The sequence below is a fragment of the Urocampus carinirostris genome, chromosome 10 (assembly GCF_059441175.1).
Source record: "Urocampus carinirostris isolate Australia breed hairy pipefish chromosome 10, RoL_Ucar_1.0, whole genome shotgun sequence".
Taxonomy (NCBI): domain Eukaryota; kingdom Metazoa; phylum Chordata; class Actinopteri; order Syngnathiformes; family Syngnathidae; genus Urocampus; species Urocampus carinirostris.
In genome coordinates this window covers 11881784-11908144 of record NC_142358.1, presented here as the reverse complement: position 1 = coordinate 11908144, position 26361 = coordinate 11881784, and the positions used below count along the sequence as shown (strand labels likewise).

Sequence of the window (26361 nt, the reverse complement as noted above, 5' to 3'; positions counted from 1 at the left end):
GTACAATTCAAAATTTAAAGTCACTGCGTCGCATAAATACTGAGCTAATTTTGCGGGCTACTATAGTTGTCTTAAGGCTTACAAGTGACCACTGGCACCTTTTTGCTTTATTTTTAGAAAGGCAAGTTTAAAAATGCACCCATAATACTACTTGGAGGAGGGCAAAAAACATGTAAATTGGAGGCAACCAATTTGAAAGACTTGACTCGTGAACACAATTCTGCAATTAGCAAATAATACTGAACTTTAGCCCAGCAAGCCAAAATTACTTTTTGGGAGGGAAATAAATGAGTTGGTGGGTAATCAAATAAGCCTGGCTCGGAAACCCAAACTGTTACAGTGCCTGTATGTTTAAATACCTAAACAATATCAAATAAGCATTAAAAACAGATATGAATAACAATGGTTTAAAACATTTCGGCACAACCCAGACAAGCAGAGAAGTGTGTGTTCAACATACCATCACGAACTAAAACATGCAAAGCATCCAATGGAGGGAAAGTGAGGTTTTGGGTTTAATTAATATTTGGGGGAAAGCCTGTTCATCCTCTGGTAGAACAATACATCAATTGCTAGATACGCTAGCACCTACAAGTTCTTCTGCGAACAATGCATTGCCTGTGATGTTGGCTGTCCTTTTCTGCACAAGCGGGATATGGGGGCGTTCACATTAGAGATGGCATGAGAGTCGCATTTAGTTGCAACAAAAACATCGGATTCCACCCAAAAACCGTGATTGAGCATGAGGCTAAGCAATGTGAAACACAGCCACTTTACATTACACACAGGGCACAATTTTGTAAAAGCACCGTAATAAAGGAGGGGGCTAAGAGGAGGGCTTGATGATGGGATCAAATTCTCTTATCTAAAGGCTCTTCTCCCGGTCCTCCTTGCAAGTTCAAAATTTGCCTCCTCTCCTTATTTTGAGTGTCCACTTAAGTTTAAACCTAAGAAAAGTCTATCACATTCTTAAATATGGTTTGAAACCCTAACCTGCAAATTTTACCCAGGCTAGTTGAAAGCTTATTCTAAAAACAAGTTTACTACCTCCTCATTGAAGAGCTTGCTGGTCTCCTTCTTGATGGGGTCCAGGTACTGCACCTGCCCAGCCGAAAAACCCACAATAAGCGCCACGCTGTCTGCAGATGCAGAGTACTGGTTGAAGTCGTGACAGGTGGGCTGCGTTCCCTTGTAGATCCTCTTGTCGATAGGCTTGCTCAGGTCCACAGCCTGGCAGAAGCGCATGTTTGAAAAAACATGACACCAAATAACTTAACTCCAATTTAAAACAAACTTTGCTCTTGAACATTGAGACACTTTCCTGGACTATAAACATTTTTACAGTAGTACTTTGAAACACCGACCTTAAAACCTTCATCCACAATCTAAACAGTTGTTTGGATAGCGTAAAACAAAACTAAAATTGAAATAGGACTGTAATGAAAAACTATAGTAATTATCAAACATTTTTTTGAATAATCAGATACACAGAAGTCAATAAATAGTAAAAATAACATTTTAATTTGTGGGATAACCAATACTAAGAAATTATGAAGGAAAAAAAAGAACATGGAATTTATTTAATTTTGACAAAATCAATTACTACTATTTACTATATGCTTCAAAAGATAATTAGATATAATAAATCTAATTTAATGTAAATATTCTGTTCACGGATCCTTTAACTAGGGTTGTAGGGGCACCACTTCCTGTAGTGTGTCTTGGGCAAGTACAGCCTGGCGGTGCTCATGCCTCTCCAGGCAGTTTATATGGGTAGGAGGTTGCTCTTCAGACACGAAACAGTACTAGTTTTCATGGTTACCAGTAGCAGAAGTCTAGTGATCGAATTTGGACACAGCAGCTTCATCATTTGGTCACTGTTTTTTGGGGGATGTAAAGCATTATCCCACTCTTTAGAGATGAGCCATACCTCGGCATATCCTAATATTCTTATTTTAGTCTAATTTTCGTCTTTCGTTAAAAATCTATCCTGGAGTTCCATGTGTAATCTCATTGTAAATAATGTACACTTCATTTCAATTAATGACAATAAAGACAATTGCATTTTGAAAAACTAAATGCATGAATATTTCATTAGGAAGAGTTACAATTCTGTGGTTAAAAAAAAAGGTCTGATTTCAGGGGTATCCAACAATAAATAGTTAATAAAAATAGTAGTTGATAAATCTGATAATCAAATTCTAGATTACAGTTTTTAGCTCTTAGCACACACTTTTTTGAAAGTTGAATTTTAGCTCAAAATAAGACATCTAAAATTGGGTTACTTTAGCACATTTAACATTGCCCATAATAGGTCACTCGTTCGTAACATCCAATGTGGTCCAAATCATTTATAATGTCTTGAAAAAGTCTTTTTTTTTTTCAAATGTCAAAAATTTACACAGCTCGTTTAAAACGTTTTTAACATCTTTTCAACTTTTTTTGTTCGCAAGTTGGGCGAATTTGAAGACCTTATTTTTATTTACATATCTGTCAACGTATCCCCATATTTCATACATTTTCTGATCATTTCAAAATGTGTAAGCCTAATAACTATTTTTGTACAGCAACACTGAATTTACTACAAGTGGGGAAAAAACGAAGAAAGATGCTGAAAGAATTGTTTGGGTTGTTTAATTGGCAAATAAAATAAACTTGTATTTGATTATAGTTGGGGTTTTTTCGACATAGTCCGTCTTGCTGTGAGTAAATAGGTGCTGCGTTGTAATTGAAAGGTTTGTTGTCGCTTAATAGGGGGTAATACAATCATTAATAAGGGTAGAAATATGCTTTGGTTGGCAGGCCCGTGTTTAAAAAATTAAACTTTATGTTTGATTACATCCTTGACGTATAAAATCTCACAGAAAGAATGATTTGTTACTCCCAAGACTGGCTTGCCCTAGTCCCTTTAAAACCCTAAATTATCTTGAATCTCTTAAAAACTTAAGACACGTTTGACATGAAACTGTTGATCTATTAATTCATATAAGGTGGACCGATGCCTCACTTAAAACAGAGCGAAAGAGTCACAAAACGAATCTTTTAGACATGTTTCTGATCTCAACATCCTTGACCACTATCTCCTGGTAAGTGCATACCTGTCAACCTGTACGTTATTGTCGTACAAAGTATGTTTATTATGCAGTTTAAGACGTGTTTGATGTAGAAGAAAATCTTTACCGAAAAACGCAAATTTGTCAATTATGCGTACCATGCGGTAAACACCGACTCTCACGAAACGGCAAATCAATCAAGTCAAACGAGTTCGCCGCGGTAGCCTCTATCTCGGTATCGTTTTTTTCCATTGCAAACGAAGCGAGCGTTTGATGCTACTGTGAGCATGCGTCTGCCTGGGGATTTCCCATAATTCATCATTCCGTGGTAATTGTGTAGTGAAAGGAAGTCAGTCTATTTTTAGAGAACCGGCTTTTTCGACGGCTCTCAAACTGATCACTTGCTTTGATGCATTATATTACGAATTATTATGTTGTATAAAGAAGTTAAGAAAAAAGGAAGTATACAAGGAGAACATGAAAAAAGACAGGTTTGTGCTTATTCCTTTAATCAGTATATTACCAACAATAAATTGATGCAGAAAATGAATTAATAATTTGAATAAGAAAATGTATTATTCTACTTAATTATATTTGCATGTATTTTTTCCTTCTACAGTAAACGTCCAAGCTACTTAATTTTTGAACTTTTTTTTATAATAAACCTCATTCATGTCGAGCATCTCAGGATCTAACAACAAAATGTAAATTAACAATATATATGATATAACGAAACACAAGTACACTATAACATGTTTAACTACATAAAAAAACACGTTTGAAAAAATATATGTAGTGTAAGATTATTTTGTAAGGGAAAATACGACTGTTTGTAAGGACATGGAGCCGTGGAGGTTGACAGGTATGCAAGTGACTCATCCTCAATGGTCTTTCAATTCACTAAATGTCATTCTTGGTTATAAACTGTAGTTGTAGCATAAAGTGTCAAGGACAAAAAAATCCGAAATAAATGAAAGGCGGTGTTTGTTATCAGCAAACAGCAAAAAAGCTGTGAAATGAATGCTAAATGCTAAGCTAGCTAGCACGCGAAGCTAAACCCAAGTGTCCACTCTAGCTCCCGTGACCCGGGAGGAGAGGGCCGTCCAGCCGGGGGGGCTCACCTTCTTAATATTGGTGTACGTGTAGAAATAAAGCTCCCTGCCGATGTTAAAACACACCCGCTCCGACTCCTCTCCCGGGTCTTCAGGCTGCAGCTTGACCATGGAGACTCGCACCGGCGGTAGGAAACCCGCCGGCGAGGAGTTGGCTGCAGCATTGGATGAGGAAGCGACGGCGGCTGCTGCGGCCGCGGCAGCAGCGGCGGCTGCTGCTGCTGCGGCTCCGGGCCCCTGCAGAAGCCCGGCTCCGGCCGCCGAACCCAACGTGGCCCCGGCAGCAGAACCCCTCGGCAATCCGCCCCGTTGCTGCGAGTCGGAGAGGGTGAGCAGTTTGTAGAAGCCCTCTCTGGTCCGGAACTGCGACTTGATCTCATTGATATCCTTCAGAGCTCCGCCATCTCCGGCCATTTTTCGTCCAAACGAGCCGCCCGGGGAATTCTTGTGACAAAATCAGCGTGTAAATGATTAACAAATAAAAGGGAAGAAATATGTTGGAGAAAGCAAGTAGCCTACTAGAGCAGAAAGAGGAGCGGTGGAGGCAAGCAGCCGCGCTCAGCTAGGCCGACCAGCGCTGCTCGTGTAACCCGTTGCATTTTATACAAATGTCGGCCACTGAAGAGATGCTGGCCGGAAACTCAAGTCCGACGGGGAGCGTCTATGAGTCGGCGAATGCATCGTCTTCGAGTCCCAGCCTGGCTCCACTCGACCGCAGCTACTACGTGAGAGCGGAAATGCGCACGCCCGAATCCAGGCTGCCTGCCCAGTGCTGCTGCAGCTGCGCACTAACGCCTCCTAATAAATATAGGGCGCACGGTTTTATCCTGGACCCTCTTTTGTCATCCACCGGTTTTCCTTTAATTTATTGAGAGCGGTTCAAAGACTCCTCATTCTTTTTTCCTCTGCGCTTATCTGCTTTTATTTTAATTTGGGCAAAGCTGTTCGGGGTGTTAGGGAAAACAACTATTAAAAATGTAACGTTTACCAAATTGTTCGAATAAGTTATCTGACTCCATTAACCAAACATAACCTTCATTCACCCAACAATGCATGCTCGTTTCTTAATGGAAAATGTACAAGAGACTGGCATTTCCACACGGGGGCAGATTCATTTTCTTAAAGTATTTAACTAAGTGATTTCCATCACATTAGCCGAATTATTGTCGAATTAGTCTAATTAGTCTTCGTCGAGCCTCCCTCTCATTCTCGATCTGATCTCCCATCTCTCTTCCGTCTTCTGTCCACGTCTTTTCAAAAGCTGGGATGTTGGCTCCTCCCCCATGCACGGGCCAGGAACTCCCCACGTGACCTCCACCTAGTCGCCACCTCGTCTGACCGGTGCGTCACGAAGGCCCCTCCCATGGGGCGTGGTAACTCTTCCCATGGGGCAGGTCAGGTGCCAGCTTCACCACCACCTTGCCGAAAGGCGCTGCCATGTCTAAAGGAAACTCGTATCAGCAAAGCGCTTCTCAAAACAATGCCAAGCATTTATCAAAACAAGGCCTCAGTCCTTCGTCAGCGCCCCGTTATCAAAATTCTCCAGCCAAAACACTCCACACTTGGAACGGCGCGACCTGTCATCGAACCTAAGTCTCCTCGGTGAAAAGTCTTCATTGCATTCAATAAATGTAATTTGTATAAAATTGTATAAAATCCCTTATAGTCAAATAAATAACATATAAAATCCTCCAGGGGCGAAACAGATTATCATACCTGTCAACCTCCACAACTCCATGCCCTTACAAACTGTCGTATTTTACCTCACAAAATACAAAAAAAATCTAACACATATTCTTTTTTCAAACGTGATTATTTATGTAGTTTAACATGTTATATTGTACATGTGTTTCGTTATATCATCCTGTAAATATTCTTAATAATTAAAAAAAAGAATCAAGAACAACTGTTATCAGCTTAACTAAAATATCCATTAATAACACTCTAAGTCTAAATTTGTAAATAAAGATATTTTTGGAGGAAAAAATTAGTTGGCGGGCAGCACGGCGGCGCAGTGGTTTGCGCGTGTGCGGCACAGTTCTAAGGTCTTGGGAACCTCCTGTGTGGGTTCAAATCCAGCTACCGGACTTACTGTGCGTAGTTTGTATGTTCTCCCCGTGCTTGTGTTTCCTCCGGGCACTCCGGTTTCCTCCCACATTCCAAAGACATGCATTTCAGGTGGATTGGCCGGTCCAAATTGTCCCTAGGTGTGAATGACCGAGCGAGTTGTCTGTCCCTGTGTGCCCTGCGATTGGCTGGCAACCAGTTCAGGGTGTCCCCTGCCCACTGCCCAATGATTGCTGGGATGGGCTCCAGCACCCCGCGACCCTACTGAGGATAAGCGGTGCAGCTAATGAGATGATGAAATTTGTTAGCATTTCTAGTTTGTAAACCAAACTACAATATCAACCATTGATTTGTAGTGCCTAATTTCGACTCCCCTGCAAAATCCTCTCCCCTCGCGTGAACGCGTATTCTGCTGCGCTTCCGACAATAGCTTTATTGTTTTAATAAGCTTGTTATATAGAATACGATTGCTATTGACGGAAGCGTAGCAGAATGCGCGTTCACGCGAGGGGGGAGGATTTTGCAGGGGAGTCGAAATTAAGCACTACAGCAGCAGACGCATGCGTACAGTAGCATCAAATGCTCGCTTCGTTTGCAACGAAAAAAACGATACCGAGATAGAGGCTACCGTGGCAAACTCGTTTGACTCGATTGATTTGCCGATTCGTGATAGTCGGTGTATACCGGATGCTACCCATAATTGACAAATTTGCGTATTTCCGTACAGATTTTCTTGTACGTCGTACATGTCTTAAAATGCTTAATAAACGTACTTTGCACGGCAAAAACGTACAGGTTGACAGGTATGCATTATGTTGGTGGGGTCAGAGTAGTATTTTAAAATAAAAGCGGCAAAGTAACGCAATAGATTCCCCTTTCAGTGGTGAAATTACAGAAATATACGCTCAAGCGCATTGTGGCTTGAGGATAAGCGGTACGGCTGATTCTATAAAAACTTGTTATCTTATATCTATGTACCCCTGCGAAACAGTTTTTTTCAAAAACAGGTGAGATTCTCGACAAAAAAGAAATTGGTTGAGTACAAAAACCTTGGGAAATCTTGGTTTTAAATAAAAATGTATGAGCACTTTATTGTACCTCCTTGTTTCATATTTGTCAAGAGTTTTTCTAAGCAGGTGACATTCTCTGCAAAAAAAGAACCTGTTTGAGTACAAAAACTTTGGAAAAATATTGACTTTACATAAAATGTAAAAGCACTTTATTTTTCCTCCTTATTTTACTTGTTGCACAAGCAGAAACAAACAAAATAACGCAGAACAATTCATGTAAAAACACTCTTCAAATATATTTATTTTTGTATTCGAAGCATGATTTACACCCCATGACATGACTGCCATCTTGCTGCGAAGGGTACCCCTTGAACCCCGAAACCTTGTGAAAGGCAAAGCAAAAGAATAGAAGAAAATGGTGCAGTTTGGTCACTTTGAGTCTCCATAGTTGATCATTTTCCTTGGACTTGGTAGAATTCCTTTTCAGTTGCACTACACAATACATCTAGTGGTCAAATATCACACATTAACCCTTAAAACTTTGTCATATTTTCAATTAATTTAACCAACTTTAAAATGTCTGTTGTTTTATTTAAATATTTAACTCCAATGTTAACCCCCCCCACACACACACACAAATTTTAACCCTACTTCAAAACCCCAACCTACACACCTGTCAACTTATACAATCGTTTGACTTTTGACTCAGATATTTCAATACGTTTTTATTCAGAAATTAATGCTAATTTTATTTAATATACACTGCATTTCAGGTAGATTGGCCGGTCCAAATTGTCCCTAGCTGTGAATGAGCGAACGAGTTGTCTGTCCCTGTGTGTCAAGTCAAGTCACATTTATTTATAAGCCCTTAATCACAAAAATGTCTTAAAGGACTGCACAGGATTACAACTACAAAATTACACATTTACCTGATCTTAAACCAGCATGTGCCCTGCGATTGGCTGGCAACCAGTTCAGGGTGTCCCCTGCCCACTGCCCGATGATTGCTGGGGTGGGCTCCAGCACCCCCGCGACCCTACTGAGGATAAGCGGTGCAGCTAATGAGATGAGGGATGAGATACACTTTTTGCCTACTGTGCAGGTTTCCTTGCTCTTCACCAAATTGTGCCTTTAAGAAACATTATTTTTTTTTATTCTTATTGGAGATTAGGGTAAAATTATGAGAATCACTGCTGTAGATACTTTGGTTCTAGAATGTTAGGTGGCTTTCATTTATCAAAATTGTTCTACACATTCATATCCATCCATCCATTATCTGCACCGCTTATCCTCAGTAGGGTTGCGGGGGTGCTGGAGCTCATCCCCAGCTATCTTCGGGCAGTGGGCAGGGGACACCCTGAACTGGTTGTCAGCCAGTCACAGGGCATACAGAGACAGACATCTCACTTGCTCATTCACACCTAGGGACAATATGGAACGGCCAATTAACCTGCCATGCGTGTTCTTTGGAATGTGGGAGGAAACCGCAGTGCCCGGGGGAAACCCACGCAAGCAAGGGGAGAACATGCAAACTGCGTAGCTGGTAGCTGGATCTGAACCCATGAACTCTGAACCGTGCCGCGGACGCGCTAACCACCAAGCTGTCGTGCCGCCCTGCATTTATATCCAGTGTTCTCCTATTATATTTGTTTATTTATAGTGGTGGTTAATATGTCCAGCCCCACAGTTCAGTGGGCCTGGGTTCAAGTCCAGCTTCCGAGCTCTCTGTGTGGGGTTTACATATCATCCCCTGTGTCTGCACGGCCCACCCCCCATTCCAAAAATATGCATGTCAGGTTCCAAATTGTCCCTTTCTAATCAATGGGTGGATATTTAAATGAAGAGATGAGGCCAGAATATTGCAGAAATAACACCGTTTTTTTTTGGGAAATGATTACCTGCTCAGCTGGTTGCTCATTATGTGACTAAGTAAGATTTTGTCCTCCCAGTAAAACAGGACAACCATTCCCGTATGCGTAGAAACAAGGAAGGTTGCCTTCACATTGAGTTTTTAGGGAATGTGGGTTAAAAAGCGCATGTTTAACTCCAGCCACAATGCGCTTGAGGAGAGAGGACACTGGAGAAACAAGTTGGAATTTCTGTTGGCCGTTGCCGGGAACATTGTAGGTCTGGGCAATGTGTGGAGGTTTCCGTATTTGTGCTACAAAAACGGAGGCGGTAAGCATGGCTGGTTACTTCTTCCAAAAATTGCACTAGTGTCAACAGTGTGTTAACCACACAGGTGCATTCCTGGTGCCATACCTGGTGTTTGCAGTGACGTGTGGTGTGCCACTTTTCCTTCTGGAAACGGCAGTGGGACAGCACACCCAACAGGGGGGCATCACCTGCTGGAGGAAATTATGCCCGCTGGCTGAAGGTGGGCCGGTGAAGCTGCCATTTTTAGTCACTTAGGACAGTTCATTAAGTGCAAGACACATTGAGTGACACATTACCAACGGACTTCCAAATGTTACGCGAATGGAAATGTTGGGCAAACATTAACAGCACTAAACAATAGTTGGTGGTGGGACAGCATTTTGATTTTGTGATATATACTGTCTATATGAATCTTCTGTGACAATTGAGTCGTGCTGCATATGCATTATCTAGAGGCAGTTTTGATATATAAATACGTATCATGATTTTGAATAGACAGCATGGCAGGTGACTGTTTAGCATGTATGCCTCACAGTTCAGAGGTTCTGGGTTAAAGACCATCTCTCTGTGGCCTTTCTGTGTTGAGTTTACATGTCCTCCCCGTGTCTGAGTAGGTTTTCCTTGGGCATTCCCATGTACCAAAATCATGCAGGTCAATTCCCGAGATTAGATTGTCACCAGGAGTGTGTGTGTGTATAAATGATTGTCTGTCTCTGTGTGCCCTGTGGTTGGCTAGTCGCCAGTTCAGGGTCTCCCCTGGATGGGCTCCAGTACCCTGAAGACCCTCACCAGGATAAGTGCCTAGAAAATTAATGAATACATTATTTGGAATATTCCTTAACAAGAGATACCTATCAGGTATAAATAATCAAAACATCAATTATGTTGCTGATTTTTTAGGCCTCGTTAGGAAATTAGGTTTGTTGAATACCAAATAACGTCTGCCCGGACGCCCGGGGCGTGTATCTTTTACGTCGGGCGTACAACTTACAAAATGTCTCTGCCCGGGTGGCCGACAACTTTTTCAAGAAAAAAAAAACCCGCAAAACTTTTTTTCTTCCAAAATCAAACGTTTGCTTTATTCCGATTTCGAAATGTTCGTTCGGTTTGGAAATTTCGGGTTTTCGGTTTGTTTGGCAATTTGCATGCTCGGCAGCCAATCAGAAGCCTGCATCGAATAACTTTATGCATCCGGACTTTCCCGAGGGTTATAAGGTCAAGGCATTTGCATATCATTTTCCAAAGTAGACGCTCAGAGAACACAAGAAAAATGGATAAGTGTTTAGGAATCAAGCCAAAACCTCAGCCCCAGAAGAAATATTCAAAACAAGCTACAAAAATGTATGACGCTACAAAACGTAAACGTACATTAAAAGCATCGTGGAAAGAGGAGTTCACGTGGCTTGTAGCAGACGACGCAACGCCAACATTACACAAATGAAGATGAGTAAATACAGGTACATACTGATGGCAGATGGAAAACAGTGATGTCATATACATGCAATGAATGTTATAGGTAGATTTATAATAAACTTAATTTTAAAGTCTTCTCCTGTTATATATTCTGATAAGCCTTAATACTTTGCAACAATGTTTTATTTTTTTGCGATGAGTCATCTTATTGTGTTTCAAGTTGTGAAAAATGGGGCAGGCAACTTTATTGTCACAGACCAGAAACAGACACAGCACCCAATAGCGCTCGTTTTCTCAGTTTTTATTAATAAAGATGGAGAGCAGGGCTTGCTTCCACGATCCGATGGTTGACGGACAAGGGGAGCAGGAGATGCGGAAGTGGCACTTCCGTGTCTAGTGAGGAGGGTCGAAGACAGGCAGGTGTTACAAGTAGTTAGCCGGGACTGGAGAGCAAGGGCGGTGTCAAGTTCGGAAACGAGGTCGACAACAAGAGGCAGGCAGGTAGCGGGGCAAAACAGATCGGATAACGGGCAGGCAGAACGGGGGAGAGTCAGGTCCGGAAACAGGTTAGCATTGAGGATCAGGCAGAGAAAAACAGGGCAGGAATAGAGTCTGACATAAGAGCTTGCCGAGCTGGGAGCAACGGTTCGCATAACGATCTGACAGGGATCTCTTGGAAGTCGGGGGTTTAAAAAAAGTACATCAGCCAATCAGCTGCCCGGGCTGTTGGCGCCAATTAAGCAGTCGCAGGTGCTCTGAATCGGCAATCATGACATTTATGGCTGGCAACTTTTCAGAGTTGTCTGCCATGGTGTCCAGTAACTTTTTGTCACGAGACACTGCAAATACATATAAATAAAGTTTTGAGCAATCAAAATGATCTCCTAATTTGCTTTTGTGCTTTCAGGAAGATGAGAAAAAATTGCTATTGCCCAATAATGAATTTTGGTGATACATTTTCCTTTTTTTTTTTACATGAAAGAAACGATATTTAAAAAAACGATTTCCGTCTAAATGGACAAACTGTATTATTTGATCACTAAATGTCACTGTATTGTATAGCATTATTGCGTGGTTAATAAATTATGTGAACAAATAATTGATTAACCAATTACACTGAAGAGCGATTTTATTCTTTACAAAACTAGTCTTGCCTTTTTGGAGCACCATATTAGAGTTTCAGGTCATTATATCAGGGAAACAGAATGGAAAAACATTTTCCGTCTCATAGTTTTAAGGGTTGACTACAAAGTGAATTCTCTTTACCATTGTTGATAATTCAATATACTTTAATCAAGACACACTCTTGGATTTATAAAGTTTTCTTTTACTAACCATCTACAGAAGAATGTCAAATGAAAACAAATTCCTCAACTTACAAGTATTTGAAAACTATAATTAATAATATGTTTATGTGATATTTTGTGTATTTTTAATTATCATTAAAATCTATTTTTTAATGAAGTTTTTTTTCTACAACTAGAATGAGCTAAATAATACACAATGTCCTGTTAATGAACTTTTTAATAAACCATTGAGGGCCAAACAAACGAAACACAAATTTGGTGGATGTTTTTTTTTCACATGACTGCAAAGATATTGTTATTAAATATTATATTTATTTAAGCACGGTGGCGCAGTGGTAAGTGCGTGTGCGGCACAGTTCTAAGGTCTTGGGAACCTCCTGTGTGGGTTCAAATCCAGCTACCGGACTTCCTGTGCGGAGTTTGTATGTTCTCCCCGTGCTTGCGTGGGTTTCCTCCGGGCACTCCGGTTTCCTCCCACATTCCAAAGACGTGCATTTCAGGTGGATTGGCTGGTCCAAATTGTCCCTAGGTGTGAATGAGCGAGCGAGATGTCTGTCCCTGTGTGCCCTGCGATTGGCTGGCAACCAGTTCAGGGTGTCCCCTGCCCACTGCCCGATGATAGCTGGGATGGGCTCCAGCACCCCCGCGACCCTACTGAGGATAAGCGGTGCAGCTAATGAGATGAGATGAGATATTTATTTAATGGGAATTGACCATTCCTTTAATTTTCCTGATTGTTTAATAGCCACTAGAAGGCAGCTGTTACAGATATCTGCACCAATACTATAAAAAAGGCAGATATCTGCACGAATGCCAGGTACCCGCCTAACCCCAAAGAAAATCTTTTTAAGTCAAAGGTGTTTTTGTATGTCAGGTATCGGCTACGGAGGGCAGCTGATCTTGCTGTACAGCTGCATGACCTACATTATTATTCTGGCCTGGACTCTCTTCTACCTGCTGTTCTCCTTTAACTCCCCTCTGCCCTGGAGCACCTGCGACAACTACTGGAACACGGGTGAGGTTGATATATCACATGTTATATTTTTATTATCTATGTAGGTATTTTTTAACAGCTGCCGGGTTTTTTCTGGATTTTTTTTTGCCGCCTAAATTTTCTTTTCAACCAAGAATGTATGGTTGCATCTACTTGATGGCACCTTTGATCTATAATACCATTAAATGTGTCATGATAGCTTGGGGCTTAGCAACAGGTGGCTCTTGAGCCTCTCTAGATGCTCCCTGGTGCTTTTGCAAAAATTGAGATAATGGAAAATGATATGGTTTCGTTAGGAGAAAATAAATGACACAAACATTCTTCCATCCATTCATGATCTGCTTATCCACAGTGGGGTCACGGGGGTGCTGGAGCCCATCCCCACCTGTCTCAGGGGGCAGGGGACACCCTGAACTGGTTGGCAGAGCACACATAGACAGACAACTCACTCATTCACAATTTGGGACAATTTGGACCGGCCAATTAACCTGACATGCATATTTTTGGAATGTGGGAGGAAACTGGAGTGCCTGGAGGAAACCCACGCAAGCACGGGAGGACATGCAAACTCCACACAGGAAGGCTGGTAGCTTGATTTGAGCCCATGACCTCAGAGCTGTGCCGCAGACGCCCTAACCTCTCAGCTGCCGTGCCGCCCCACAAACATTCTTGATGTTTTCTAATGAATTTAGAGTACATACAGTATAATCAGTGTGTTTTCCTTCCTTATAGAGCTTATTTAAAGGTGGAATGCGTAGTTTGAAGTGCCCTTAAAAAAGTTGAAAGTAAAATACTTTCCCTGTTAGGTATCTGTTAACAATATCCAACAGAGTTCAAAGCGCCCTTATGCTTTATTTTCCTTTGCCTCTGCTTTTATCCTAATTCGTTAGGCCTGGTCGGTGTGGAACAAACCCCTAAAAAGATAAAAAAGAAGAGTTTATCCGGGCGCGTCTAAGAAATGCACGCAAATCACGTGTTACTCTGCTGCCACTCCTGGGTTAAAATCATGATTGTAGCTTTAAGTATACAAATGCCACACTCCACCTTAAAAGATTTGATTTTTTTGTGGCTTGAACTTATGTTGTTGGGGTTTCTTTTTATACTTTATGGCTCCTTCAGCATTTGGGTTGCCAACCCCTGCGAGAGCCCAAATGGGATTAGAAAAAGCCTAAATCCACGATACGGCAAGAAGTGGTGGCCGAACTAGCGTTTTATACATTATGCGCATATATGAGTGAATACCTTTTGTCATTCTGTCAGCGAACTGTGTCGATGTTGCGATAAGGAACCACACCAACTACACTAGAGGGACCTCAGCAGCAACAGAATTCTGGGAGTAAGGAAGATTAAATAATATCACATCATTGAACATTTTGGGTGGTAAAGAATATGTTTTCTTTTTCAACTTTTGCAGACGTCGTGTGTTGAAAATCTCAGGGGGCATCGAGGAGATTGGCAGCATCAGGTGGGAGGTACTTCTCTGCCTCCTGGCTATGTGGGTTGTTTGTTACTTCTGCATCTGGAAAGGAGTCAAATCGACCGGAAAGGTGAAGTCCAAGAAACTTTATGTAATGTTTTAAAGTGTAGGTGCGTAATTTCATCCCCTAATATTTTGTGACCTGCTCTTGTCAAGGTGGTGTACTTCACTGCCACTTTTCCTTACGTGATGCTCCTCATCCTCTTGATACGAGGACTCACTCTTCCCGGAGCCAGACAAGGAGTGGAGTTCTATCTTTTGCCAGAGTTGGGGCGACTCACAGACCCTCAAGTAGGATTATACAGTATAAAATGGCTGTAATCCCTCACTATTTAGTGCATAGTACTTCGCTCCCTCTGTGCATCGCAGGTTGAAAAATATTCAGTGATCTATTATCCTTGATTGCTGCAAGTGAGGGCCGGCAGAGCGCAGTTTAGTTGGGCCTCGCTGTTTTTCGGCCGTTCTGTCCACCAAATAGGGAACCCCACTCATGCGGCTGCGATCCAGTATCTCCAATCCCATATTTTTGCAAGCGGGTACTGTCAAAAGGCAATTTTGCTGGGCCTGGCGGCTCTTTTTTTGCCGTTATGTCTCCTAGAATGAACTTCACTCGCGTGGACGCATTGCATTGTCTCCAACACTGTATCTCTGTGAGCGGGGACTGGCAAAGGGCAATTTTGTCGGAAGGCCTAAAATGAAATGCATTTTTGTGGCAGCGACCAACTATCCCCGGTTGACTTTTCCTCAGAGCCAAGGGAATAAATTCATGTCATGCATCATGACTCTTTTTTCTGTTATTTCTGCCTAAAATGAACTGCACCCATGCGGCTGCAGCAGAGTCCATGTATTTCTCAGATTTTTCCATATTGCTGGGGAGTTCTGGTCCCTGTTAACCGCATAAAATGAGGGATTACAGTACTTAAGTTGTGATGAAAACCAAACACACTCAATGGCAGCAGGTTTCTTCTCGAACAGGTGTGGTTGGACGCTGGCTCGCAGATTTTATTTTCGTACAGCATTGGTGTGGGCACCCTAAACGTACTGGGCAGTTACAACAGCCGAAGAAACAATTGCTACAAGTTGGTGTCACAGTAAAGCTTCAAGGCACATGCCTGCACAGACACACTCACATTAGGCACATCGGTTTTCCAGTAATGCCAAAAGAAGCATATGTATTAACGTTTATGTTTATGTTGAATTTGGTGTTGAACAGCACCTACGATCCCATGAGCTACTCCTAAAATTTGAACTTATTTAGCTACTGTTGGAGGATATATAAAGTAGAAAAAAATCTATTAAAAAGTATAGAGACAATGAAATAAACAAATTTCACTTTTTGGTAATAAACTCTGAAAATTACATTTAGTATTATCCTTTGGGTGCAGTCCAAAAACTAATTATAAAATTAAAATGTTGATGTTTTAACCATGCAAATATGAGTGGGTCTTAGGGTCTAAACCTATTTCTTTTATACTGTTATAATCTGCTTTTCTCTCCAGTTTTTCTAGCTGTTTTCTCCTGTTTTTTTAAGTATTTGTGTGGTGTTTAATCGATATTTGTTTATTTGCCCCAAAAATTAAAAAAAAGAAGAAGAAAAAATCCATAAACTGAAAAAGTTGAAAAAAGACACACATAAAAACTATTAAAACATAAATAAATTAAAAAACATGAAAACATGGGAGGGTATTCGAGGCTTAACTTATTTCTTGTTTCTTACACGAATATATTTAATCAGCATGTGTCAAACCTATCTCTGCTGTGTTGCAGAGACAGCTTGTGGCTGTGTTTGCTGAACAGTTGCACCAGTGTCGTAGCTGGCTTTGCCGTGTTCTCTGTACTGGGATTCATGGCTAGAGAGCAAGGGGTTCCTATTGCAGAGGTGGCCGAATCAGGTAAACTTGAACTGAACTTAAGGTTTATCCTATTATGAATAAGATGCATTGGTTGGGTGTCACGAACCAGAACAGGAAACAGGAAGCAGAACCAGAACGCGTAACGTTACTCACAGTTTATTGGGGAGAAGAGGAATGAGCGTACACTCGATCCGTGGATCGTTGATCGCGGAAGTAGATTGATCGCCACGAGGAAGTAGTCAAAATCAAACAACTCAGGGCGAGGACAAAACAGGAGCAAAAGAACACAGGCAAAACTGGGAATCACAGGTTTGGCATAGTTTAACAGAAGTCTTGCAGACGCTTAGACAACAAACGACTCAAAGGACAGTGTTTAAGTACTCCCAGGGAGCAATCAGTCAACGCGTTTCAGCTGGTGTCTATGGGCAGGGCCAATGGCGTGCCGTGGCAACCGTGACAGAACCTGGCGCCACACGTTGGGGCCAATTGGTCGCCGTGGCAACTGTGACAGAACCTGGCACCACACGGCTGGGACCAATTGGGCGCCATGGCAACCATGACAAGTGGATATGGTGTAACTGTCTAGGGGGTGGGTGTTCTGGATGGGGTCTAGTCTCCAGATAGCAAACATCATCAGTCAATAAAGTGTTGGTTTCCTTCGGCCGCATAGGTTTCATGTAACTAGTCAAGTCATGTTTATTTGTATAGCCCTTAATCACAAGGAGCATCAAAAGGCTGCACAGAGCAAAGATTATTGCAAACCACAGACTATTATTACACCTTCCCCTGATCTAAAACCTGCATGAGGGCAAGGAAAAACTCAGCATGAAGTAATCCCACTTCCAGGATGACCAGCCTGCAACGGATGTTGCGATAAAAAATAATACACAGATACTGTCAGGGTAAAATATTGGTCATTCATAAGGTATAGAATAGAAGTGAGTTTTAAGCCTAGATTTAAACAGTTCCACCTAGGTTGCAGATCGAGCAGCATCAGGCTGGGACACCATCGGGCGAATTTTAGCAATATTGCTAAGATGGAAAAAAGCTTTTCTAGTAATATTAACGTGTGTTTGGAATAAAGGATCGGGCAATTGTTCTTGGGAAAAAGGTGTAGCTTTATGATGTGAAACTAACTCTTTTTTTCTTGATTGAAATCCTCTGGGTGTTTTAAAGCCCTTTTTGATCCATGGACACCACTTTGAAACCATCCCTTTAAGTTTTACTCAAAAACCCCAAAGCTGCTGTAAAACACTTAAACAGTACCATTACTTTGAACTCCACTTTAAAACCTTAACCTTATTTTAACTTTGTAATCCCGAGTCTACTTTGAAACTCCAATTAAGAAACAAATGACTTACCCAATCCTTTTTTCAACCTGACTTTAAACCCTACTATGAAACAGCAAAACTAATTTGAAACCATTAAATTCTTACATTAAACATAACTATGTAAACTTAACTGTAGTTTAAAACCCTGCCCTAATCCCCTTTTTTGAGTTCTACTTAAAAAACACACACTTAAGTGTCATATGGGAGGTCGCTGGTTCGCGCCTCGGCCGAGTCATACCTAAGACTTATAACATCGGTAAAATGGCGGCGCCCTCTGTTGGCTGCGGCTGCATCGGATCGCTACAACGGGTCAGGTGTATCGACATTTCGTTCTGTGTACATTGTTACAAAGAATGACAATACAAAGGAAATTATTATTATTATTATTATTATATAAAGGAACATTTGTATTATTTAGTGCCTCCTAGCGGTAGCAAAAATCTCATCTCATCTCATTAGCCGTACCGCTTATCTTCATTAGGGTCGCGGGGGGGCTGGAGCCCATCCCAGCCATCTTCGGGCAGTGGGCAGGGGACACCCTGAACTGGTTGCCAGCCAATCGCAGGGCACACGGGGACAGACAACTCATTCGCTCATTCACACCTAGGGACAATTTGGACCGGCCAATTCACCTGAAATGCATGTTTTTGGAATGTGGGAGGAAACCGGAGTGCCCGGAGGAAACCCACGCAAGCACGGGGAGAACATACAAACTCCGCACAGAAAGTCTGGAGCTGGATTTGAACCCACGACAGGTTCCCATGACATGAACTGTGCCGCACAAGCGCTAACCACTGCACCGCCGTGCTGCCCGGTAGCAAAAATATCATACATAAAAAATAACTATCGATTTGAATACAATCCTAAACATACATAAATTATCATATAAATATATTTTGTTAAATTTGTATTCGTTTTACATAACCTGAGGCTAACCTGAAGGGAGTAGATATGAATGCCAGCCATTTTGTTGCTACGGGTACTCCGAAAAAATAAAAACCTTGTGAATGGCTGGGCACAAATATTTGAAGAAAAACGGTATGGTTTGGAGGGCGGCACGGCGGATGAGTGGTTCGCGGCACAGTTCTGGGGTCATGGGATCAAATCCATTTACCAGGCTTCCTGTGCGGAGGTTGCATTTTCTCCCCATAAATTGGCCAGTCCAAATTGTCCCCTGCCCACTTCCCAAAGATAGCTGGGATGGGCTCCAGCACCCCCTGTGACCCTACTGAGGATAAGCGTGGCAGATAATCTTCATTACGCTTTCTAGCACTTGTTTTCATTTGCTATACACAGCACAGCGACATCTAGCGGTCAAATAATACACAATGTCCATTCATAGATCTATCTATAGAATACAACTTTGAAACCCCAAACATATTTCCAAACCTTAGGTCTAACTTTGGAAGCCTAAACCCACTTAAAAACCCTGAAACGCCTTGAAACACGTAAGTTACTTTAGAAAATAGGACTCTACTTTGAAACTCAGACACTAGTCCTAAAACCATACTTCAAAACCCAAACTCTTAAGTAAAAGCCTTCAATTAAATTTTTAAGATACTAGGAAATGTTAGTCAACTAGAAGTTGGTAAATACATCACTCTTTAACCCCTGTGCATTTGACCACACTGCATTTGGTTCAGATGTAAAGCTGCATTTGACTGCACTGTATAAAACAATGGATTTAATATCAATATCCATGGTAAATTAAATTACTTAAGCCCCTTTTCCACAACACAGTTCTGGCCTTTCTACGCCCGCCTGGCCTCATACGGCTTATCTCGGCCTCTCCGACCTCTCTCCAGGTATTTTTCCATTATAGGTCGGTGCTGCGTCTTGACGTCATTTCAGCATCATATTTGACGCTAGTGATCCCAAGAGCCAAGAAGAGATCCGCAGGTTCGAGAGCGTTCTCCATTCGGGCCCCAGTGCTGTGGAATGCTCTTTCCCCTGAGATTCGATCTGCAACCTCAGTGGAAATGTTTAAATCTAAGCCTAAAACACACTTCTATTCTATAACATATGAATAACCTATATTTTATGTTGACACTATCTGTCTATTATTTGTTATTGCAAAATCCATTGCAGCCTGGTCATCCTGGAATAACCTCATGTGCGGTCCCCTCTCAAGGTTTCTTCATCTTCCTCATGTTGAGGTTTTTGATGTTTTCCTTGCCTTCGTGTAGGTTTTAGATCTGGGGATGGTGTCATAATAGTCCGTGGTTTGCAAAAATCTGTGGTCTCTGCAGCCCTTTGAGACTCTTTGTGATAAAGGGCTATACAAATAAACATGACCTGACGCAAATCTTTGGCTCAAATCTCTGGCAAGAAAAAACAGATGAACACGCACACTTCCACTCAGACAAGAGACAATGGACGAACGGGAAGCAGACTTGCTGGTACAACTTCAGACTCCTTGTGGCCCCATCGAGTCCTCGCTGGATTTGTCCGTCGCAGATCGAAGTTCAGAAAAAAAATCACCTGCTCAAAAGACAGCAGGGCTGAATTTCGTGCGGTAGCCATCATTTTAAAATAGTGTTTGTTGCGGCAAAATATAAACATGCAACGCTGTTTTAAAAATGCCTTGGAGGATGAACTAAACCTTCTTTTCTCTACTAGCCTTTCTGAACAATCATTGGTCAGCAGTGCGCCAACGTAGCGCAACAATCGCTGGTCGGCAGTGACGCAGGTGACGCTTTAAGTCCCCGGTCCGAGGTACAGAACCTCAGCAGGGAGGGTACCTAAGCCGGGCTCCCAGGGACTAAGAACCGGTTACTTTTTCATAATGGAAAACCAAAAAAGGCCGGGCGAGGCGAGGAAGGCCAGAACCGTGTAGTGGAAAAGGGGCATTGATCAACCAAAACCGAATGCCCATTTTGTAATATAGAAAGAACCAGGATTCAAATGGTAAAACTCGGCTCCTGAGGCCGACATGCTGCACACTATAACACCAAATGGGCTTTTACCTTCTTGAGATAACGATCCAAACTGATATAGTTTCGTCCCAGGTCCAGGCCTGGCATTTATCGCGTACCCTCAGGCGGTTGCTATGATGCCGCTGCCTCAAGTGTGGTCCTTATGTTTCTTCATCATGCTCCTCCTCCTCGGCCTCGACACGCAGGTTTGATGTTCACCTTTAATTTTGTGTCACGCTCGGAAAAGAACTCAGGGATTCGTCTTTTTTGCAGTTCGTCGCCATGGAGGTGGTGATGACGTCCGTGACGGACGTGTTCCCAAAAGAAATGCGGCGGAAGGGCAGGAGGGAAGCTTTTCTTCTGCTTTTCTGCGTCATGTGTTTCTTCCTACAGCTCATCATGGTCACAGAGGTTGGAACGCCGGCTGCTGTCACCGGGAATCCATCCGTGCTGTCAAAAATCATGAACCTTTTTGGGTTGGGTAAACCCAGGCATGTCAAACTCATTTTAGCTTGAAGCGTATACAGATATCATGTTCTCAGGTGGGCTGGATCAGTTAAAAAGCTTGGTTTTTCATTCCAATCTTTATCATAGAGCCGATATTGCAGCCTAGGATAAGAATTCTCATCACGGTTAAGAAGGTATCTTTTCTAAGCGCAACAAATGTATTCACAATGGAAAAAAAATAATTTTCATGTTTGGCCTTAAATGTGTTCACAAATTGTTTATTTTAACAGCTGAACAAATGCAGTTTTACATCTGAACCAACTCACCACAGTACACAAACTCAAGTAGGAGCTATGAAAACAAACATGCTTGCTTCAATTGTCATACTGCTTCGACATAAATAAAAAGAAATACTAAATACAAGTTTTAGGAATGAAAGGGGAAGAACATCAGATATAATCACCAGACTGGGCCTACTGAAGCTGTAAAAATACTACACAAAATTGTCTTTAATTTGAAATCAGGCAAATTCTATTTTTAGTTATCTGCGCAAAATAATTGTTGTACAATCACACCTTTTCCCCTCTTTTATTGCACTTATTGCATTTTTATTGCACTCCTGCCGTCTACTTATAACATTGGTAAAATGGCGGCGCCCTCTGCTGGCTGCGGCTGCATCGGCTCGCTACAACGGGTCAGGTGTATCGACATTTCGTTCTTACAAAGAATGACAATACAAAGGAAATTATTATTATTATTATTACTTGCTGCTGCAGGCTCCTAAATCTTGGCATATTTTTGCCTTTACAAGTGCATCAATAACAGGTGTCAAATCCTGGGTAGCAGCACCTTAAACAATGTCATGTAAGTGTTTGTTAACCTTGAGCACTGCTTTGTTTTATTATTGTTCATCACAGAGAACACCTGTTTTCAAAGATAGGTACAGTCGTCCCAAACATGGATAAAAGCTTTGCTGGACGTCAGCTCTTTTACACATTTACTGTCCTCTAGCGGCGAGAAGGAGCACTTGCTTTGTATTTATTTAAAAAAAAAATCATTTAGATAAAAATGAGCAAGAGACTTGCTTCTTTTTTAATATACTTAGAAATTTGAGGGAAGCCGGAGTAAATCATCATAGATCCGGGCAGTTGGTCGTCTGTATGACACGCCTGGGTTAACTCATTGCATGTTAGTTATCTTATAATAGTATGAAAGAGTTAAATGATTACATGGATATTGACTTATTTACTATGCACATCTGTCGTCCTTAGGGAGGAATGTACATCTTCCAGATTTTTGATTACTACGCTTGCAACGGGGCCTGCATTCTCTTCCTCTGTGTGTTTGAGAGTTTGGCAATCGGTTGGATATTTGGTATGTTAATAACTTATTTGCCAAATATATCTTCGGATTTTATACATTTCAGCCAAGCTGTTTTCATAATACATGAGACCAAAGTTTAATCACATTACTCCACCTACCCCTCCACTTTAAAATGTATGATAGATTTTTTGAAGTACCGCAAACTGTACAATAAACAGTATAATGAAAACAATTAAAATATTTAAAAACAACAAATTTGGCAACAGACTGTTGCAAGATGTGTACAAGATGAAGAAAAGAAAGTCCAATTCTTCCACAAAACATAGAAGAAGGTGAAAAAGTAAGGGCGCTAAGGCCCCTTTCACAAAGTTAGGTCAGGAGTGCCCTAGCTTCTCCCAAGTCACGCCCCCTCTGCATTACTGGTGAGTGGATGTGTTTGTGGCAGCGGTCCCCAACCTTTTTCAAGCTGAGAGTTACTGATATTGGCGCAAAGGGCCCCAGTTTGATATACATTTCCAAGATAACAACTTATGTTATTACTATGTCGTTTCTGTGTTATTAGCAGGTTAATTTTGGGAAAAAGGGCCGAAGCCACCCTCTCATTCTTTCACTTTGCCTACTCATCATAAGCTGCCCCATATGGTCCCCCCCCCTTTTTTACTGTACTTCTTTTTCTTTTGTCTTTTTTTCTGTTTTTATTGATATCACTGATTTTATTCTCTGTAAAGCACCTTTAGGTTTCCAGAAAAGTGCTTTAAAATAAAATGTATCATTACAGTTATTATTATTATTATTTTATAGACTCGGTAAACCATTAAAAAAAAATATTTAACCAGATTATCACAATGACCCAGCACAGGTGAGCTATTTTTAGAGAAGGTCTGCGTGCACCTCAGCTGTTTATACTGGGCACCACGTTGGATACCCGTAATTTATGTCATGTTGTTGACGAGGAAGAATAAACAAAAATGATGGCATACTAACTCTTTTTGCAAGTTAAACACCGCAGCTTTTATTGATGTAACAAGTCCCAATGTTACTTTTTCAGGTGAGTGGAATTGAAAAACAAAAGCCCCCCCCATAAATATGAACAATTGTCACATACATTACATTGAAGTAATTGCGTGGTAGCAGGAAGTAAGCTCATTTTTACCTTTCAAATTATTTAAAGATTTTGTTGTTTTATTTTTCTAAGTACGTTCATACTTTATAGAGGAATTGCTCCCTTGCCCTTACCAAAGAATGGAGAGGACAAATATAAAGAAGATTATTTGCTTAGGTGAAAGGGAAAACTAAGAGAATGGACCAATCTGTTTTATTAGTGAAAATGAAGGCCTAGCTGCCTGGTTTATAACCAGTGAATTCTCAGTCATTCTGATCAATGCTCATAATGTGCTATTTTTCCTTGCGTTGGCTTTGAAGGAGCAGAGCGGTTGTGCGGCATCATAGCAGAAATGACCGGCGAGCGTGCAAACCCCGTCTTCAAAATCTGTTGGCGCTATCTGACCCCTTTGGTTTCACTGGTGAGTCAGACTTCTGTGTCAGCTCATAGGCAGAATATGTTCATCGGACTCCTTTTTTTTTACATTTAACTGCCATCATCTAAACTTGCATCTTAATCTCCAATTACCGAGATCATGCTAAAGTTTTTTCTCTTTCGTTCCAAGACATATCCACACAACACACTCAAAAACAGAAAATAACTAATGAAGTCCAAAAAACACCAAACCTACACCAGAAACGTACTGTTCTTGTCATCATCTTTTCAAATTTTTTCAACAAAGTTATTCACCACACAAATACACATTCAGTGCCGGGAAAAAGTATTCCCCCCTTCCTGATTTTGTCACGGCCAGCACACAGGGTAGACCCAATCGCGTAACATTTTCTCACAATTTTATTGAAAGAAAGAGGAAGGGCAGCGCCCGCGATGCGATGCTCGCTGGACGCGGGAAGCAAGTCGCTCTCGCAATCGGATTGTGATCCGAATACGGAAGTGGATCTTTCGTAGCGGGCGATGGGCGATGTCAGGGACGGAAAAACAGGTCGATAACCGGGACCGGAGAGCAAGAACGTTGTCAGGGTCAGAAATGGGTCGTAAGCCAGGACAGGAGAGCAGACGTGGTCGGGATCAAAAACGGGTCATAACTCGGGACGGGAGCGCCGATGTGGTCGGGATCAAAACAGGTCGTAGCTGGAAACAAACAGGAGCAAAAACGGGAAAGGTGGGAGTAAGGGTCGAAAAAGGTTTGCCTTGTATACACAGAGGTTCGCAGACGGACTGAGAACAGGGGACTGACAGGACTGGGTTCAAATAATGACACAGAGCCAATCAAAACCCGCGGCAATTGGCACCAAATGAGCGGGCACAGGTAATTCACATCGGTAATCATGACAGATTTTTTTTTTTTTTTTTTGCACATTTATCACTTACAAAGGTTTCAAATCCTCAAACCAATTTCATTATCTCACAAAAACAACCCAAGGAAATACAAATACAAAAGGTTTTGAAACGGTTTTGAAATGTCAATTTGTTAAGGCACAAAACAAAAATACAAACCTATGTGAAAAGGTTATTGCCCTCTGAACCTAGTAGAGAGTTGGACCACCTTGTACCAAATGTTTACCATAATTGGTAACAAGTCTTTCACAATGCTGTGGAGGGATTTTTGCCTACTCTTCTTTGCATAAGTGATTCAAATCTGCCATATTGGGGTGTTTTCTGGCATGTATATGTAAATGTTTGAAACACCATATATATATATAATTTTTATTTAGGTTTATTGATTGATTAAAATTGTATTTTGTCAAGGTTTTAAGTAAATAAAATAGTTTTATTTATTTAATTATTGGTTTATTTAAATGAATCAGAACATTCCTATTCATGTGTTATGAACTAAATAACCCAATTTGTTAGTTTGTTGAAAAAAAAAAAACCCACCAACAACAACAAAGTATCATTTTAGTGTGTTTTTTTTTCCTGGAAAAACAATCCAGGAATTTGATTCAAACATACCCAAGTTTTCAATCGAGCTTTTCCGGAACCAAATTGTTTTTTGTACCCTGTTGGTTTTATTGTACAAAACCATACCACATAGCTGCAGGGGCTAGGAATGTGCCCATTTGAGCATCCTGTTGCTGAAAACAAAACACACAATGTGGTGACTTACCACAAACAAATTACTGTGTGTAATGACAACAAATAGAGCTTACTCACCACTTGTTTATTTGCAGGGCTCTTTTATATATTCTATAGTGGAGTACCAGCCTTTGACTTTCAACCGCTGGTACGTTTACCCCACTTGGGGCTACGTGCTGGGCTGGTTAGCCGCCCTCTCCTCCATCCTGCTAGTACCAGGCTGGGCCCTGTACAAGTTAAGCTCTGCCACCGGAACTCTCAGTCAGGTTGGCCCAGTTTATCACTCACAATTAATCTAAAAATGGTTTAATCTGTCCTTGCTATCCTATATTTTTTTGTTAGCGTCTCCATCTCCTGTGCTGGCCCGAGCCGCTTGACTGCTCGCAGACCCCCAAGGAAGACACAGCTCTGCAACACATCACTGAGGATTATCTGGAATTATTCTGAAAAATACAACAATAAATGAACAAATTCTTACTTTCTTAAAAAGCTAAAGCTTTGTTCGGCTAGCTATGTAGTTCTGGAGCGCCCTATCTTCTTCCTTGCCATCACTGACCAACCGGTGGAAATTGTGGAAGAGAATGAACCAATTATACAATATGTGTTCATGTTGTGTTGTTAAAAAATTAAATGGGAGTAGATTAAACAAGAGTTAAGTGTAATACTTGGTCATGTGGTGGCATACTTCTTACTTTTGGAACTTAAACACCACAGCTTATTGATGTAAATAGTTCCAAAGTAATTTGTTTCAAGTAAGCAGAAT

The 26361-nt window shown here is 41.4% G+C and overlaps 2 protein-coding genes across 5 annotated transcripts in view; one reads left to right on the top strand and one right to left on the bottom strand.

Annotated features, from left to right (window-relative positions):
* The window catches only part of LOC148357726 (WD repeat-containing protein 20), a 14508-nt gene extending 9541 nt beyond the window's left edge, over positions 1 to 4967 (bottom strand). For both annotated transcript variants that reach the window (XR_015851558.1, XM_088345995.1), the window contains exons 1-3: positions 4685 to 4967; positions 4175 to 4609; positions 1048 to 1230 (exon numbers count right to left, since the gene is read on the bottom strand). Coding sequence is in view for 1 of the 2 variants with exons in the window: in XM_088345995.1 (XP_088202121.1) it covers positions 1048 to 1230; positions 4175 to 4579 (588 nt within the window). In the remaining variant the exon portion in view is untranslated. The remainder of the gene's footprint in view (positions 1 to 1047; positions 1231 to 4174; positions 4610 to 4684) is intronic.
* Positions 3888 to 26361, top strand: LOC148357725 (sodium- and chloride-dependent GABA transporter 2-like). 3 transcript variants are annotated; one of them, XM_088345998.1, is made up of 14 exons: positions 3888 to 3915; positions 9485 to 9619; positions 12994 to 13134; positions 14374 to 14449; positions 14528 to 14660; positions 14747 to 14881; positions 15566 to 15669; positions 16358 to 16482; positions 20783 to 20895; positions 20963 to 21100; positions 22408 to 22510; positions 23882 to 23982; positions 25694 to 25864; positions 25941 to 26361. In XM_088345998.1, the coding sequence occupies exons 1-14, from the start codon at positions 3894 to 3896 to the stop codon at positions 26043 to 26045; spliced, it is 1602 nt and encodes a 533-aa protein (XP_088202124.1). In that variant the 5' UTR covers positions 3888 to 3893; the 3' UTR covers positions 26046 to 26361. The 3 variants fall into 3 exon arrangements, with proteins under 3 accessions (XP_088202124.1, XP_088202125.1, XP_088202123.1); XM_088345997.1 differs by lacking the exon at positions 3888 to 3915 and adding an exon at positions 9239 to 9420; XM_088345999.1 differs by lacking the exon at positions 9485 to 9619 and having other exon boundaries at positions 3892 to 3915.